The 15,773-nt window shown below is 37.3% G+C and overlaps 1 protein-coding gene and 1 long non-coding RNA gene across 12 annotated transcripts in view; one reads left to right on the top strand and one right to left on the bottom strand.

Annotated features, from left to right (window-relative positions):
- Positions 1–781: 781 nt before the first annotated feature.
- Positions 782–8,812, bottom strand: LOC136166987 (uncharacterized). Of its 3 annotated transcripts, XR_010663034.1 has the most exons (4): positions 8,678–8,807; positions 5,171–5,219; positions 1,965–2,110; positions 782–1,559 (listed from the first exon to the last, which is right to left on the bottom strand). It is a non-coding gene; the product is annotated as an uncharacterized lncRNA (long non-coding RNA). The 3 variants fall into 3 exon arrangements; XR_010663035.1 differs by lacking the exon at positions 5,171–5,219 and having other exon boundaries at positions 782–1,613; positions 8,678–8,812; XR_010663033.1 differs by lacking the exon at positions 5,171–5,219 and having other exon boundaries at positions 8,678–8,812.
- The window catches only part of LOC136166984 (bifunctional methylenetetrahydrofolate dehydrogenase/cyclohydrolase 2, mitochondrial-like), a 25,133-nt gene continuing 17,982 nt past the window's right edge, over positions 8,623–15,773 (top strand). For 2 of the 9 annotated variants that reach the window (XR_010663032.1, XM_065934069.1), the window contains exons 1-2: positions 8,630–8,938; positions 10,740–10,811. Coding sequence is in view for 7 of the 9 variants with exons in the window: in XM_065934069.1 (XP_065790141.1) it covers positions 8,796–8,938; positions 10,740–10,811 (215 nt within the window). In the remaining 2 variants the exon portion in view is untranslated. Of the gene's footprint in view, positions 8,939–10,739; positions 11,399–11,850; positions 13,869–15,773 lie in introns of those variants that run through there. The other 7 variants (XM_065934070.1, XM_065934075.1, XM_065934073.1 and 4 more) reach the window with 7 other exon arrangements.

Below are 15,773 nucleotides of genomic sequence, written 5' to 3'. Positions count from 1 at the left end.
TAAATCACTGTATTTGTATATTCATAAGTAAATGCAACACAGTGTTTGCCATTCTGTGCTTTAAGGCATGATTCCTAAATTTGCTTCTTTTGCATCATACCAGTTAAAAACCATTAATAAAGAACACCATGGGGATGTGTTTTACTCTCCTCTAATTTTAGAGGTTAAGAGTTTTATACCCTATGGTACCAGAAAGGTGTCTTATAGAACCAATTAATATACTACAATTATCTGTGTATACAAATAATGATACAGGTACAAAAATATAAATAATGGTTTACAAGAGTAAACCACTCCCTTTATTGTTATTTGATAAAGTAGTAGATTTAAACTAAGACGTTCATCTTTGGTTTGTGTCAGGAAAGATTTTATACTTTGGAGTTGCTTTCAGGGACTGAAGTAACTATCAATTATTTTAAATCATTTCTTTAAATTTCTTTGAATACAACATGGTGCTAGTGATGCATCTTAAAGTGGCAAAACTGCTTTAAGCGAGTTTTTTATGTGTAGTTACTGGAAATAGGAATGTGTAGGTTAAAGGCATTTCTGTTATAGCCAGACCAGGCTTATGTGTGAACCTCAACTTTAGAAATATTCTATTAGGTTGGTACAAATGAAACTGTGATTTCGGACTGTGAATTTTATATCATTATAACTAGGCTCAAACACATTTTTACTGATCAAAATAGGAACCATTACAACCAACATATTTTTGCCAATGAGAACAGTTTATTTATTCCTGTAGCATAAAAACACATGCTTTGAGATATGACAGATTCTTGAAAAGTGTGTCCTACATCCTGCTAGTAGCAGAAGCATTTTCCCTGTTAAAAGTTGTCCTGCTGGCTTTGCAATGTGCGGTCAGGCTTTGTTATGGAGAAGAATTGGGCCCTTTCTGTTGACCAAGACCAGCTGCATGCACTGTAGATTTCAGTGCATCTCATCGATTTGCTGAGCGTGCTTCTCAGACACAGTGATTTTGCCAGGATTCAGAAAGCTGTTGTGGATCAGACTGGCAACAGACCACCAAACATTGACCATGACCTTCTTTTGGTGCAAGTCTGGCTTGGGGAAGTGCTTTGGAATTTCTTGGTCCAGCCACTGAGCTAGTCATCGAAGGCTGTGGTATAAAATCCAGTTTTCATCACATGTCACAATCCAATCAAGAAATGGTTCATTGCTGTTGCATGGAATAAGAGAAGACACTTCGAAATGATGATTTTTTTTTTAATTTGCAGTCAGCTCACGAGGCACCCAGCTATCAAGTTTTTCACCATTCCAATTTGCTTCAAATGCCAAACAACCTTAGAATGGTCAATATTGAGTTCCTCAGCAACGTCTCGTGTAACTGTAAGAGAATCAGTTTCAATGATAGAGAGTTCTCAGTTGATTGTTGTCAACTTTCAATGGCCAGCCACTCTGCTCCTCATGTTCAAGGCTCTTGTCTCCTTTGCAAAGCTTGCTGAACCACCACTCCACTGTAAATTTGTTAGCAGCTCCTGGGTCAAGTGTATTGTTGATGTTGCCAGTTGTCACCACTGTTTATGACCTCTTTCAAACTCAAATAAGAAAATTTCTTGAATTTGCTTTTTATCTAAAATCATTTCTATAGTCTAAATATAAATATAAAATAAATAAAAACTATAAATATAAAATAAATAGCAAGCAATGTCATTAGCAGAAAAACATGAAGTGAGAAATGTGCATTAAGTTAGTGTATAACATAACCACAGTTAGTTAAGATTGTATTCCAATATCAAATGGCAAATTTCAACAATGCAAAAACTGTAATTACTTTTGCACCAATCTAACAGTTCTGACTTTGAAAAAGTTAACCTCTCAGAGCCTCAGATTCTATATTTATAAGATGAGAAGGAAAACAATAGTTCTGCTTAAACCCTTATAAAGCTGTTGTCTATATTAAATTTAAAATTTTGATACAAATAACACAGTACTGAACATACCTGGTGGAGAAGGAAATGGCAACCCACTCCAGTATTCTTGCCTAGAGAATCCTGTGGATGGAGGAGCCTGGTGGGCTGCCATCTATGGGGTCACACAGAGTCGGAGACGACTGAAGCGACTTAGCAGCAGCAGCAGCAGAACATACCTGGAAGATATTACGCTTTCAGTAAACATTAGTGGACACAGTTTATTTTCATGTAATTGTTAACATTCACATTAACTCTGTCCCCTTTATCCCCTCCATCAGTTAAAATCTACATATAACTCATTCGTGCCAAATGGGTATTAATAAAAGATACATAATTCCAACAAAGCTCAAAACTTACTGTTTATCATCCATTTCATTGTGCCCTCCACTTAATCATGAATACATTATTGGTATACGGCAAGGAAAAGCTGAGTGGGAATGCACGTACAGTTTCTTTGGAAATACACCATATGCCCAGTATATTCAGTTCAGTTCAGTCACTCAGTCGTGTCTGACTCTTTGAGACCCCATGAACCGCAGCACGCCAGGCCTCCCTGTCCATCACCAAATCCCGGAGTCCACCCAAACCCATGTCCATTGAGTCGGTGATGCCATCCAGCCATCTCATCCTCTGTTGTTCCCTTCTCCTCCTGCCCTCAATCTTTCCCAGCATCAGGGTCTTTTCCAATGAGTCAGCTCTTCACATCAGGCGGCCAAATTATTGGAGTTTCAGCTCCAACATCAGTCCTTCCAATGAACACCCAGGACTGATCTCCTTTAGGATGGACTGGTTGGATCTCCAATATGTAAATAAATTTAAAATGTGCTTCTCATCTGAGACTTTCCTGTTCATAAATTATACTTTTTTCCCTCTAACAAATTAAACGGAGACCATTAAGGATAAGGAAAAAGGATTTTGCCATCTACTGCCTGCCCCATTTCCAGTTGTAATGATTCATATTTTCTGCTTAAGAAAGTTAGAGCCACAAAAGGATCATTTAATGTGACTAATAAATACTATAACCTTTACTGTAATTTTTAAAATTGATTACTGTTTAAAAGCATGTCAAATAACATAGTTAATGTAGTTATGAACTTTCTATATTATGTAAAAATATTTGATTTATACTTCATTTTTATGGTTAAGATAGCAAATAGTGGTTACATTTTAACTTTGTGTTATTTGTGGTTACAATCAAGTAAAAATAAGATGTACAATAAAATCTCTGGGACAATACACCCAAATTTTTATAGCATTTGTATTTGCACACTGTGAGAATGGTGACAATAATACTTTTGATTCTTATTCTCTTCCTTGTTCTTTTCTTTCATTCAGATTTTCTGTAACCTTCAAGCTTTCTGTAATGAACGTGTATAACTTTATAACCTTTGTTTTTTAAAAAAATAATCTCAGGTTATGCTTAAATAACCCACAACATCTAGATGAGAGTCAAAATCAGGTCTACTATTTAAATACATGAAAGAAGTTTCTCTCTTTCACAAATAATATTTTTATTCCCTGTATTATGATGGTCAGAAAATATTTTACCAAATCTTATTAAAATTTCTTATACATCTGATAAAAACTTTTCATATTCATTATTTTCTATGAATTTATATTCAGTGCTTTTTAATAAGGGCTTCCCAGAACGTTCTAGTGGTATAGAATCTGTCTGCCAATGCAGGAGACTTAGGAGATGCGGGTTTGATTCCTGAGTCGAGAAAATCCCCTGGAGGAGGGCATGGCAACCCACTCCAGTATTTCTGCCCAGAGAATCCCACGGGCGGGCTATAGACCACAGAGTCACTAAAAGCAGTGCCAAACTTTTGCATTCCTAGTGGCTCCCTCTAGTGGCCAAATTAATTATGGACCACTAACGTGAGAGGTGGATGGGTAGATAGATATTGATATTGGCTCCCTCTAGTGGCCAAATTAATTATGGACCACTAACGTGAGAGGTGGATAGGTAGATAGATATTGATAAGCTCACTATGCTACAGATCTATCTAGTAGATCTATTGATCTATTCATATCTACCTATATATATATATAAAATGCTTCTTATTGAGGAATGTGGATTAATTCTAAGGAGAATCAGCAAATGCTTAAGCCCTATATTTAATCAATTTTAATTGAAAAATTTACATACAATAAAATGTTCCCATTTTAAGTGTGTAATTTAATGAGTTTTGACAAATTAATAGACTGTGTACCATACCACAATCAAAATATAGAACATTTTTGTCACCTTCAAAAGTTCTTTTGTACCCTTTTGGAGCCAGTCACAGACAAGTAGTAAAAAGTAGAAACTGTGGAAACAGACATTATTGCCTTGTGTTAACTTATGTTAAACTTATGTTAAACTTATTAGTTTAACTTGTGTTAAACTAATGCATAATCATTATCTGTGGGTTTTCATAGACATCCCTTATAAGCTTGATGAGTATCCCTCTATTTACAATTTTATGCGAGTTTAAAATTTTTTTTCATGGATGAATGTTGAATTCTGTCAAATAATTTTTCTATGTCTATTGAGCTCATTACTGTTTTGTTTTGTTTTTTTCGATCTGTTGCTATAGTAAATTGAATTGATTGGTTCTGAGTGATGAACCAGATTTACATCCACAGGATAAACCTCACTTGGTCATGATAGATTGCCTTTTTGTATATTGTTTGATTAAATTTGCTAGTGTATTTGAAAATTTCTGTTACTGTGTTATTGAGGGATATTGGTCTGTAGTGTCTTTTCCTGTAATGTTTTGATACCAGGATACTAGTGGCCTAATAAATGAGATGGGAAGGTTCCTTCCTCTTCTGTTTTCTGAGAGACTTGCATAATATTGTTACTATTGATTTCTTAAACATTTGAGAGAAATTATCAGTGAAGTCCACCGAAGACTAAAGATTCTTTGTCAGAAGACAATTAGTAACTTGATTTTTTCATGGAATTATTAAATTTTTAAATTTCTTTTGGGGTCAATTTTTGATGATTTGTGTTTTTAATGAAATTTGCCTATTTTATTTAGGTGGCCAAATACATATTTAATTGAGCCCTATCTACAATCTAATAAATTAGTCCTCTACAGTTTCATGAAAACTTACAGAAGACATGAGACTCCTGAAAAGAGACAAGAAATTTGTTACAGCAAAAGTAGTTATCAAAAATGACCTATCCAAAAAGGAGATGAAGAAAATATTTCCATTTACAATAGCACCAAAAAGTATAAAATACTTACAAATGAACCCAACCAAGAAGGACTTTACACTGAAAATTGCAAAACATTGCTGAAGGAAATCAGAGAAGACATAAATAGATCAAAAAATATCATGTGTTCATGGATTGGAAGACTTATTATTGACAAAATGCCAACATTACTCACAGCAATCTGCAGATTTAATGCAATGTCTATCAAAGTCCCAATGCCATTTTTAGAATAAGCAGAAAAACCTATTCTAAAATTCATATGGAATCTTAAGGGGCCTTGAGTAACCAAAAGAATCCTGAAAAGGAAGAATAAAGTTGGAGGTCTCATACTCTCTGATTTAAACACTTATTACAAAGCCACAGTTATCAAAATATGTGATGCTGGCATAAGGCAGACACACACAACAATGGAAGAGAATAGAGAGGTCAGAGATAACCTTGCAATAGCTAAGCAAATAATATCGACCAAAAAAGTAGTTGCTGGAGCATTAGCATCATTGCTCCATTTTCCTGAGCCCCACATACCGCAGGATGACACGGAAGACCAGATGAAGCCTGCATGTGTAGTCGGCTGTTGCACCACAGACGAGGAGCTCTGAGCTTAAGGATCTCTTCACTTTAAGGCAAGCAGTAAGCAAGCATTCTCTTTGTACACAGGGAATCACTACCTCATCGCTCAGAATTACCAGCTGCATGAAAACTCATGAGTGATGGGGACCTGCCTGGTGGTCCAGTGGGATAAAACTCCATGCTCCCAACTCAGGGGGCCTGAGTTTGTTAGCATGGTGCAACTAGAGCTGGTGCAGATAAATAAACAAATATTTTAAATAAATAAATACTATTTCTTTAAATATAAGAAAATATTTTTTAAAAAGACTCCTGAGAAATGGCCCGGGTAAAAAGTGGTCAGGGTCTAGTCTTGACACTCAGCAAAACATGTAGGAATGAGAATAGGAATGCATTGCTCCCTGTAATGCTCTTTTCCTTCAATTAGTCTTACAATTTTATCAATTGTATTGATTAATTCTCAAAATTTGCTTTTGATAACATTAATTTCATCTGCTATTTCTCTATTTTCTATTTAATTTAGCTCTTTAGCTCAACTGTTCTTACTTTTCTAATTTGTAGAAGCTTAGACCATTGATATTATTAAATTTAAAATTTTTATTTTATATTGGAGTATAGTTGGCTTTCAATATTGTGCTAGTTTTAGGTATACAGCAAAGTAATTAAGTTTTACATATATATCATAAGTTCCCATATATATCACTATAGACTGGTGATTAGGGTCCCTTGTGTTATACAGTAGGTCCTCGTTGATTATCTATTTTATATAGGGTAGTGGATATATGTTAATCCCAAATTTGTAGTTTATCCCTCCCTGCCACATTTCTCCTTTAGTAACCATAAGTTTATTTTCAAAGTCTATGAGTCTAGGTATCATTTCATATCATCAGAGGGCCATCATCAAAAAGCTTACAAACAGTAAGTGCTGAAGAGAGTGTGGAGAAAAGGGGACCCTCCTACACTGTTGGTGGGACTGTAAACTGGAATAGCCACTGTGGAGAACAGTATGGACAGTCCTCAAAAAACTAAAAACAGAACTACCATATGATCCAGCAATCACACTCCTGGGCATGTATCTGCGCTTGTGTTCTTAGTTGCTCAGTTGTGTCTGACTCTTGAAATCCCATGGACTGTAGCTGACCAGGCTCCCCTGTCCATGGAATTTTCCAGGCAAGAATACTGGGATAGGTTGCCATTTCCCACTCCAGGGGACCTTCCTGACCTCAGGATCAAACTTTCTTCTCCTGTGTCTCCTGCTTTAGCAGGTGGGTTCTTTTACCACTGTATCACCTGGGAAGCCCCATATCCATAAAAAACTATAAATCAAAAAGAAACATGCACCCAATGTTCATTGCAGTGCTATTTACAATAGCCAAGAAGGAAAGCAACCTAAATGTCCATCAACAGAGGAATGGATAAATAAGATGTGGTACATATATAAAATGGAATATTACCCAGCCATAAAAAAGAATAAAACCATGCCATTTGTAGCAACATGGATAGCCCTAGAGATTATTAGACCATTGATTTTAGACTTTTACTCTTCTCTAAAATAAGCATTTATGGCTACCAATTTCTCCAGAAGTACTTCTTTAGCTGCTTTCCTCAAATTTTGATATATTCTCTGTTCATTTTCCCTTCTCATGTCTTCTTTGTTCCATGGATTATTATTATTTTTTTTAACCTACAGAATCAAAGTGCCTTTCTTTGAATTTTGAATGTACCACTTCCTAGACTTCTAGCTTTGGGCAAGTTTCTTAATTTCTTCATAGATCAGATTTATCATATGTAAAACGAGAATTACAAGAGGATCTTTCTCAAAGAATTATTGTCAAGATTAAATGAAGCTATCTATGTAAAGGACAAATGCCTGGAACAGAGTAAATCTACAGAAACTGTTAGCTATTATTACTGATAATTTTTATTACTTTTAATTTAATGAATGTCACAATTCACAGAAATAATCCTGTATTCTTAATACAGAAAATATCTTTAATTTTCCCAATTATGTATTTTTCATTTTGTGCACTTTTCCTATATTTTGCATTATCCTTAAGCTGGACTACAAGAAAAAATTTAAAAACAATACTTAATTTAAGGGGACGAAGGTAGTTCTGTTTCTTTCTTCATATTATCACTAGTTAGGTAGTAGGTCTGATAGATCTCTGCAGTTTTAAAGGAAAGTGACCTTTCGATAGCCGAACGAAACCACTTATTTGTCTAGTATAACTTCTGCCCCCTTCTGCCTACAAGTCTTTCATTTTGTGAAAGACATGCTCCTTAGAACTTTCTGCTCGGTTGGATGCTGCCTGATTCAAGTTGATTTTTGCTCAAATAAAAGCATAACTCAGTTCATCTTCTATCATACCTCAGCATAAAAAAATGGTCAGTCTGATTTTTACTTTTTAAAGGAAGCTTCTATTTTGTTTTCTCACTACAAATTCACCACATAACACAGATTCCTAGGTAGTGTCAGTTAGATCATAGACTCCAGAAAATGAATGACAGGTTTTCCTCTCCAAAGTGGAAATGATAAGGTAAAGCAATAGAAAATCTTAGGTCCAAGCCTTGTTCATCCAGGTCTCCCTCCTCCCTCCACACACTCACACTTGTCTTTCTTCTGCTCTCAGGAGAAAGGTATCCCAGGGTCTCACTAAGGGAGACAGAATCTGTAATATCCTTCCTGCTTTAAATGAAATCACCAGTAGCCTGGGCAGCTGCAGAGCAATGGTTTGGGAGAAGGGGAGCGTGCTGCTTGGACTGATTAGTTTAGAAGCCTTCCCTGGGTCCTCACTATGGTCACATCAGCAGCGTGACCAGTGCAAGGGAAGCCATGTCGCCGGCAGGCCATCCCTCAGACTCCAGCCTTCCGACGCACGTGCTAGCCCAGCCCGGGGCTCGGGTCCTTCAGCCCCGCCCCCGGCCCCGAACTCGGCTTCTAGCCCCGCCCCTGAAAGGTGCACCCGGGAACCTTCGGCTGGTGGGACTCGCTCTCCCGCGGAGCCGGGTGGGGGCGGAGTCCGGGCTGGCGCTGTGAGGACCGGAGCGGCGGAGGTGGCGCCTCTGTCAGGGAGCCGGCATTCGCGGCCATGACAGTGGTGGCCCGCGGCTTCTGGCTGCTCCGCGGCCGCCTGGTCCGAGTGTCGGCGCTGAGCCGGAGCGCGGTGTCGCCCTTCGCCGCGCCAGGAGCGGCGGGGCAGGCGTTCCGGGGCTTTCGGAGCAGCGGCGTGAGGTACGAGCGCTCCCGGACGCTCGACCTCCTCGGGCCCGGGCGCTCCCGGGTGCGAAGCCACTGGCTGTGGGAGGGGCGGCCGGGCGCCTGCAGCTGGCGCGGGCCAGGCCTCGCGCGCGTGAGCCGGGGCTACGGGGCAGCCGCGCGGCGGGGCGGGGGCGAGGCCTGTCTTCGCTCGGAACTTGGCCTTGCAGGCCAGGCTGGCTAGTCGCATCCGCCTCAAGTCAGGCAACTTGGATGTTCTCTGCGCTGCCTGGAACGTGCCATCTTTGCAGCAGGTGCAGTTGAGTGACTGAGGAAGATCTTTGAGACCAGAGAAGAGGGGCCTTAAAAACACGTGGTCTGCTTGAAGCATTTGTTTGGTTTTGGTTCTGACCGTGTTTCGTAAACAAAGGAGTGGGCGATAGCCATATGGTTTAGAGTTTCTGAATTTCTTTGTTGGTGGTAATACTGAGGTCTTTTCGAGCTCTACAATTCTTAATGACCTCACAAAATCAGGCTTTAATCTTGACTTTTCAGTGTTCTTCTGTATGGCGCTTCCCAAATGTCTGCAGTCTTAGACTGACATGATCAATCTTAGATTCACTGCGTCTCCTTGGCCCTTGTTGCTGGCCAGCAGATTGCGAGTAGGTTTTAACTGTTATGTACAAATGGTGCGCAGTCCGTCCATCCGTTACTTGTAGCTATTATACAAACTCAGATCCAAGAAGCTAAGAATAATTTCTTTTGACCCAGAGCCAGTGAGTCCATTTGTTTTCAGACTTACAGAGATTTCAATAACGTGCTATAACTGCAGTTTTACGTGGCCAGAGATTGTGCCTTACTCGTCTTTTTGTAGCCCCAGTGCCCAGTACAATGCCGGGAAGAAAGGAAAGATAAGTAATGAGAAAACATAGTGACGGCTTATTTAACTTAAATTGACTAACTCTTCATTGTATATATTTGAATCTTAGTCTTGCGTAATTGAAGTAAAAAAAAAAAGTTCTATAGGGTTTACTTTGGACTTAGTTTGTAGTGACTGCTGTTTGTCTTCCAGAGAATATGTGAGAAGATAACAATGACCCACAGTTCTGATTGCGGAAGCTTTCATGGTGTCTGAAAAAAATTGCCAGTTGGTTTGGATTCAAGCTCTGCAAACTAGGAAAAGCAGATTCTGTAGAATTCTCTTTGCATTACAGAATTGAAGGAATTATGTACCACAGTCACACTATTTAGATAATTATTTGTTGAATTTGAGTTATTTTAGGGCTTCTTCCCAGAGTGAAGTTAACCTTTTTCAAATTGTATAAGTTGGTTCATTTCCCTTTGTCAGATGGTGTTAATAGACAATCCCATCATCCTGTCTTCTCCAGGTATCAATACACTGAATGAGAACCATGACAGCTAAAAACCTAACTGTCCCGTTGTAGCCACTTGTTGTCACACACACATGCACATACACACATGGATAATTCAGAGCTTTTTAAATTGAATTTACGGTCTTTTATAATTTGAAATAATCGAGTGGAATAATTTTGGAAAGCTATTTTTAATGTAAATAAAGAAGTATAACTTTCAACCCAACTGCGTTCAGATTATAGCTGTATAGAAATAGTAATACCTTTGATAGGTTTTTATTTTTTCAAGGCAGCACTAGTTAGGTTAGGATAGGTGGCATTCTGACATCCCCTTGTCACTAAGTACCATATATGAAGATGAAGTTGCCTGTAAGGTTGAGAAACACCTGTAGACTGATGGGTCTCGGGTGGGGAGAAATCCAGACAGTGTGTTGATGTTCACTGGTGTCTCTTTTCTCTTCTAGGACCAGCAGAGAGAAGAGATTCCATCTTCCAGAGGTCGCCACTGTCTGCCTCCCCACTTGTCCCCATCCTCGGTCATCTCTTTTAACACATTATTGACCAGAGATGTAGTAATATGTCTTTTGTTACACAAATGTTATTGATTGGAGATATATCAATATCGCTTGATAACAAATTGCTGGCCACAGGTGTTAGTCTCTGCAAAAATCCCCCAGTCAATAATGAGTTAATATGTAGTGACACGTTAGTTGTGTAGTTATTCATAGTGAATGTGGTTTAAATCCTACATTATCCTCTTGATTTGAAATTTGAGCCTTAGTGTTTTTCTTACTGCAGTGAATCTTTGAGTTTGATGAACTCTTTCTCTAATGATACTGACTGTTTTCAATTAACAGATTTATTACCAGTTTCTGGTATAGAGCCGCAAATGAAAAAAAGTATTTTTGATTGCCTTTCATATCTTTGGCTAATTAGATACTTATAATGGAACATATAAATACTTTTTTAGTAGAGAATTTCAAGAAATAGTGTTTAACAGAATTTGAAAATTATAAAATTATTGTTTAATATTTAATCTCAGAATGGTTTCCCTTTAAAATTTGCAGTGAGTTTTTCCCCCATTTACTCATGATAAAATGGATTTATTAATTGAAAGAAAATAAATGTCAAGGAAATAAATAAGTCCATTCTATTTGTTGCAGCTTATTGTTTCTTGAAATGAGTTATCTAAAAAGCCAAAAAGTTACAAATGAAAAATTCTTGGTGATTGAATTTTCCCAGTTTTGCCTTGCTGTGTGAGAAGTTTACAAATCAAAATGTGCTTGCGTTGTAAAATATCACATGAGTCTGGTACAGTGTTTTTAAGTGTATGGAACTGGGCAGCAATCTATTCCATCTGGAGGCAAGGTTACAGACTTTTATGTTAAATGCCATTCTCGAGGCAGATTTTCGGGTATCCTCCAACAGAGGCTTCCCCAAACCATGCTTTACTATATTAACTCACTTTTAGTAATTAAATGGATATCCCAAGGGTTTTTTAAAATAAAAAAACCTATGTTTTTGGAGCTAGTAAGAGGTACTGGTTTATGTTATGTAAATAATCATGTCTTATAGGACTTCCCTGGTGGCTCAGATGGTGAAGAATCTGCCTGCAATGCAGGAGACCCAGGTTCAATCCCTGGGTGGGGAAAATCCCCTGGAGAAGGAAATGGCTACCCACTCCAGTATTCTTGTCTGAAGAATCCTATGGACAAAGAAACCTGGCAGGCTACAGTCCATGGTGTTGCAGAGAGTCAGCCATGACTGAGCAACTAACACCTTCTGTCGTAGAATGGATAGTTTAAAAGACAAAGATAATTTTTAAAAGACAAATTGTATATGTACGGCTGTTAGTTTTTCTTGAAACCCTCTCCTATGGTCTTTACTCAGTTTCTTTGTCTGCTATAGAATTTATTTAAAGATCATTTTATCCTTGTGTGAAGCTTAAAGGACCCAGACTCCAGTTTGTACCATTACTGAAGCTGATTTTCCATGGAATTATTTCAACCAAGATGAGAGTTTGCGCCAATGGCTAGCAAGGGCAATTTCTTAAGATCACATTTTATTTTGCTGGCAAATTGTGATTTTTGAGTCTTAATGCCTTACGTCTTCTAATGACAATGAGCTATGATAGCTATCTGGTTACAGTTTTTATTTCTAAGCAGTTATTGGTGGTGGTTTGGTCACTAAGTCGTGTCCTACTCTTGAATCCATGAATCCATGGACTGTAGCAGTTACGTCATTTTAAATTTAGAACCTAAATGTTTCACCATTTATTATCTTATATCTTAGTTTTATGTCTGTGCTTCAGCTGTTAAGAGATAATATGTTCTAATGTAATGTCTCCAAAATCAAGTTTTCTGATTAAAATGGATCAACAGGTGAACAGAGAAAATTAATACTAATCTCAGACCTTGTTAGTCATGATTTTAGTAATAATCTAGCAATTTCTTTAATGACCCAAATCTCTGTTTTTCAGACGCTTTGTAGTTATATTATTCTTTCATGTTAATACCCTAATTAGAGGATAAAAGTAGCAACAAAGAAACCCAGCAGATTACCTTCTGTGGAGATACTACTCCATAGAAGTACTCACATACTCGTCATCAAATTCCCTGGAGCTCAATGAAGATTGTTAAAAATAGTTTGGTTTAGGGGTGATTAAGTTGTAGAAGGATGCTTAAAGATGTAGGAGCTTGGGTGAAATCTGAACTGTCCAATGAGTGGGATAAAGTAATGATTAGTAATTAGTGAGATTTACTATTTACTATTAAGAAGTGCAGTCTGGACCAGAAAAAAAAATCAACTAATTTGTGTTCAAAATGGGATATAACACAAACCTAAATTAGTTTCAAAGAAGACCTCAGGGTTGATAGTATCCAAGAAGTTTTATCCAGCTGCTCCTGTTAATATTATGTCATAGGTATTTTCTGTGTTGCCATTGTTTTTGTTAACATTTTATTGGCTGCATAATATTACATTAAGTCAAGTGACCTTAATTTACGTAACCATTTTGCTGTTGGTTAATGTCTAGTACTTGAAATATGAAATAATTCACTCTCAGATGCAGGTCATGTTCCTGTCAACAGCATACCAACCAGGTTTGTCCACTTAATGATCTGAACTCTACTTAGGTTTTTAGAATTACTCTCATTAAAGAGTATGCCTCGAGCCAAGAGACTATTCAAAGATTTGTCATTCTAAAATGAGGGCATATTATAATTTAAAAATAGATGTTTCCTTTTCCACTTTGGCTATTTATTAACTCTGCAATGAATATCATCTTGCTTTAAGCAATCCAGTTGTACTGTTGAAAAATAAATTCTTATTAATATTTAATTTTTCCTTACTCTGTGTTAAACATTTTGCTGAGATTTTTCGTGTAGAGTTTGTCCTTCAATCCTCATAACAACTGAAGGAAGTAGACACTATTACTATTCCCAGTTAACAGATTAGGAGATTGAGACTTAGAGAAATTAAAGAACTTGTCCATGATAACACAGTAAATAAATGGTGAAGACAGAGTTGGAACCTATATGATCTATCCAGTGCTTTTCTCTACAAGCAATTTATAAATTTCCCTATTGCTTATTGTCATTCTGAAAATTATTAAAGTGCGGAAATTTTGTGAATCAGGACTTCTGATTTTGCGTATAAATCTTAAAAATTGTGTTGTCAGATTTCTTTAATACAGGGTTTCTCTTTACTTGGGACTTCATGGATAGAATTTAAGGATCCTTAAACTTAGATGGGAGGTCACTAGTCTCTACTAAATTTAGCATTTTCTTCAATAGTGAATGTTTGCCTCAAGCCACAGTAATAGGAGTACAATTTATAATATTGCCAGCAAAAGTACAGGCATATTAATAACACAGTTGATGCAGAGATCTCAAAACATATATACACTCACTAATACTCTTTGAAATTATGGTTGTGATTAGACTTGCCACTAGGTGTTTTATTTAATGCTTTTTTAAAAAAAGTATTTGATAACTATTTCAATAAAACTGGTTTTCTGTAAACCTGTGTATTTTATGTTAAACATTTAAAAAAATTGTTCTGAGAAGATGTACATGGGATTTAACAATCTGCCCAAGTGTTCTCCTGGTACAAAGCTTAACATATAAGATTTTTTTTCTGCAGAAATTATGGATGTTCAGGTTGTTGTTGAGTCACTAAGTCATGTCTGACTCTTTTGCAACCCCATGGACTGTAGCCCCCCAGGCTCATCTGTCCATGGGATTCTCCAGGCCAGAATACTGGAGTGGTTTGCCATTTCCTTCTCCAGGGGTTTAGGTTACTGATGTTCTAAGTTACAGGTTAGAGTTCTGAAAGTGTTAAGTTACAAAATTGAATGAAAGAATCGTACATAATGGAAAGAATTTGCTTTACTTTTTATTGAGTTATGAAAGTATAATTTCTTTACTTCATAGTGTAAGATAGCATTTGAGATGTGAAATGAAATGTTTTTTTAAAAAACCATAAACTTAACATTTTTAAATATTAATTTACTTAAAAAAATTCACTTGCTTTGAAAGGCTCCCTTGTACTAGTTAGTGATTGGTTTTATTCCATATGTAATTTTGCCCTGGTTCCCTTGAGTTTGTTTTGTTACTATTGTTAATTTGAACCCCAGAATCTTCAAATTTTGCCCTAGGACCTGCAGAGATACTTTAATTGCTAATGACTGTATTAGGCTTTTTCATCTTTTTAGATCATAAAACAGTTTATTACAGCTCTAATTAAAGTTGTGGTTGAAAGTGAGATTATAGATGCAGAAGCAAGATGTCAAGTATACAAATTAAATATATTGTTGTTTGTGAGTGGGCTTTGTTTTACTATTTTGTGAATGAGTATTTTGATGCACAAGAAAAGAGGTGATTTTTTTCCCCTCCTGTTTGTTACTTTGTTTTAGCTAATTAAACACTTAATTTAGTGCTAGGAACCATAGATTAGGATGGCTGTAGTATGTTTTCTGGAAAGTGAATAGGTAAGTGGACAAGTTCACAGAAACAACACTAAACGTTGCCGACTTTTTGTTGGTGTTTAGTTGCTAAGTTGTGTCTGACTCTTTGTGACCCGATGGACTGTAGCCCACCAGGCTCCTCTGTCCATGGGATTCTCCAGGCAAAAATACTGAAGTGGGTTGCCAATTCCTTCTCCAGGGGATCTTCCCCACCCAGGGATAGAAGCCACGTCTCTTGCATTAGCGGGTGGATTCTTTACCACTGAGCCACCGGGGAAGCCCTGAGGGCTTTTTAGTCCTGTATTACTTCTGGGTCTCTGAACATTTCTCCATCTATTACTTAACAGAAACTAGGAAAGCCATTTTTACAAATGAGCCAATCAACTCTTAGTCAAAGCTGCTTATATAAGGTCAACAGAGGATATTCCCATTATATACATGAGGAAATTGCATGCCTTTGAAAGCAGTAAAGTAAGTTGGCCAGCTTTTAAGGGTGAACAGGGCTGCCTCTCAGGACTTCTGGCTTTGGGTG

The sequence above is a fragment of the Muntiacus reevesi genome, chromosome 4 (genome assembly GCF_963930625.1).
Source record: "Muntiacus reevesi chromosome 4, mMunRee1.1, whole genome shotgun sequence".
NCBI lineage: Eukaryota > Metazoa > Chordata > Mammalia > Artiodactyla > Cervidae > Muntiacus > Muntiacus reevesi.
This window is presented reverse-complemented; position numbering and strand designations above follow the sequence as displayed.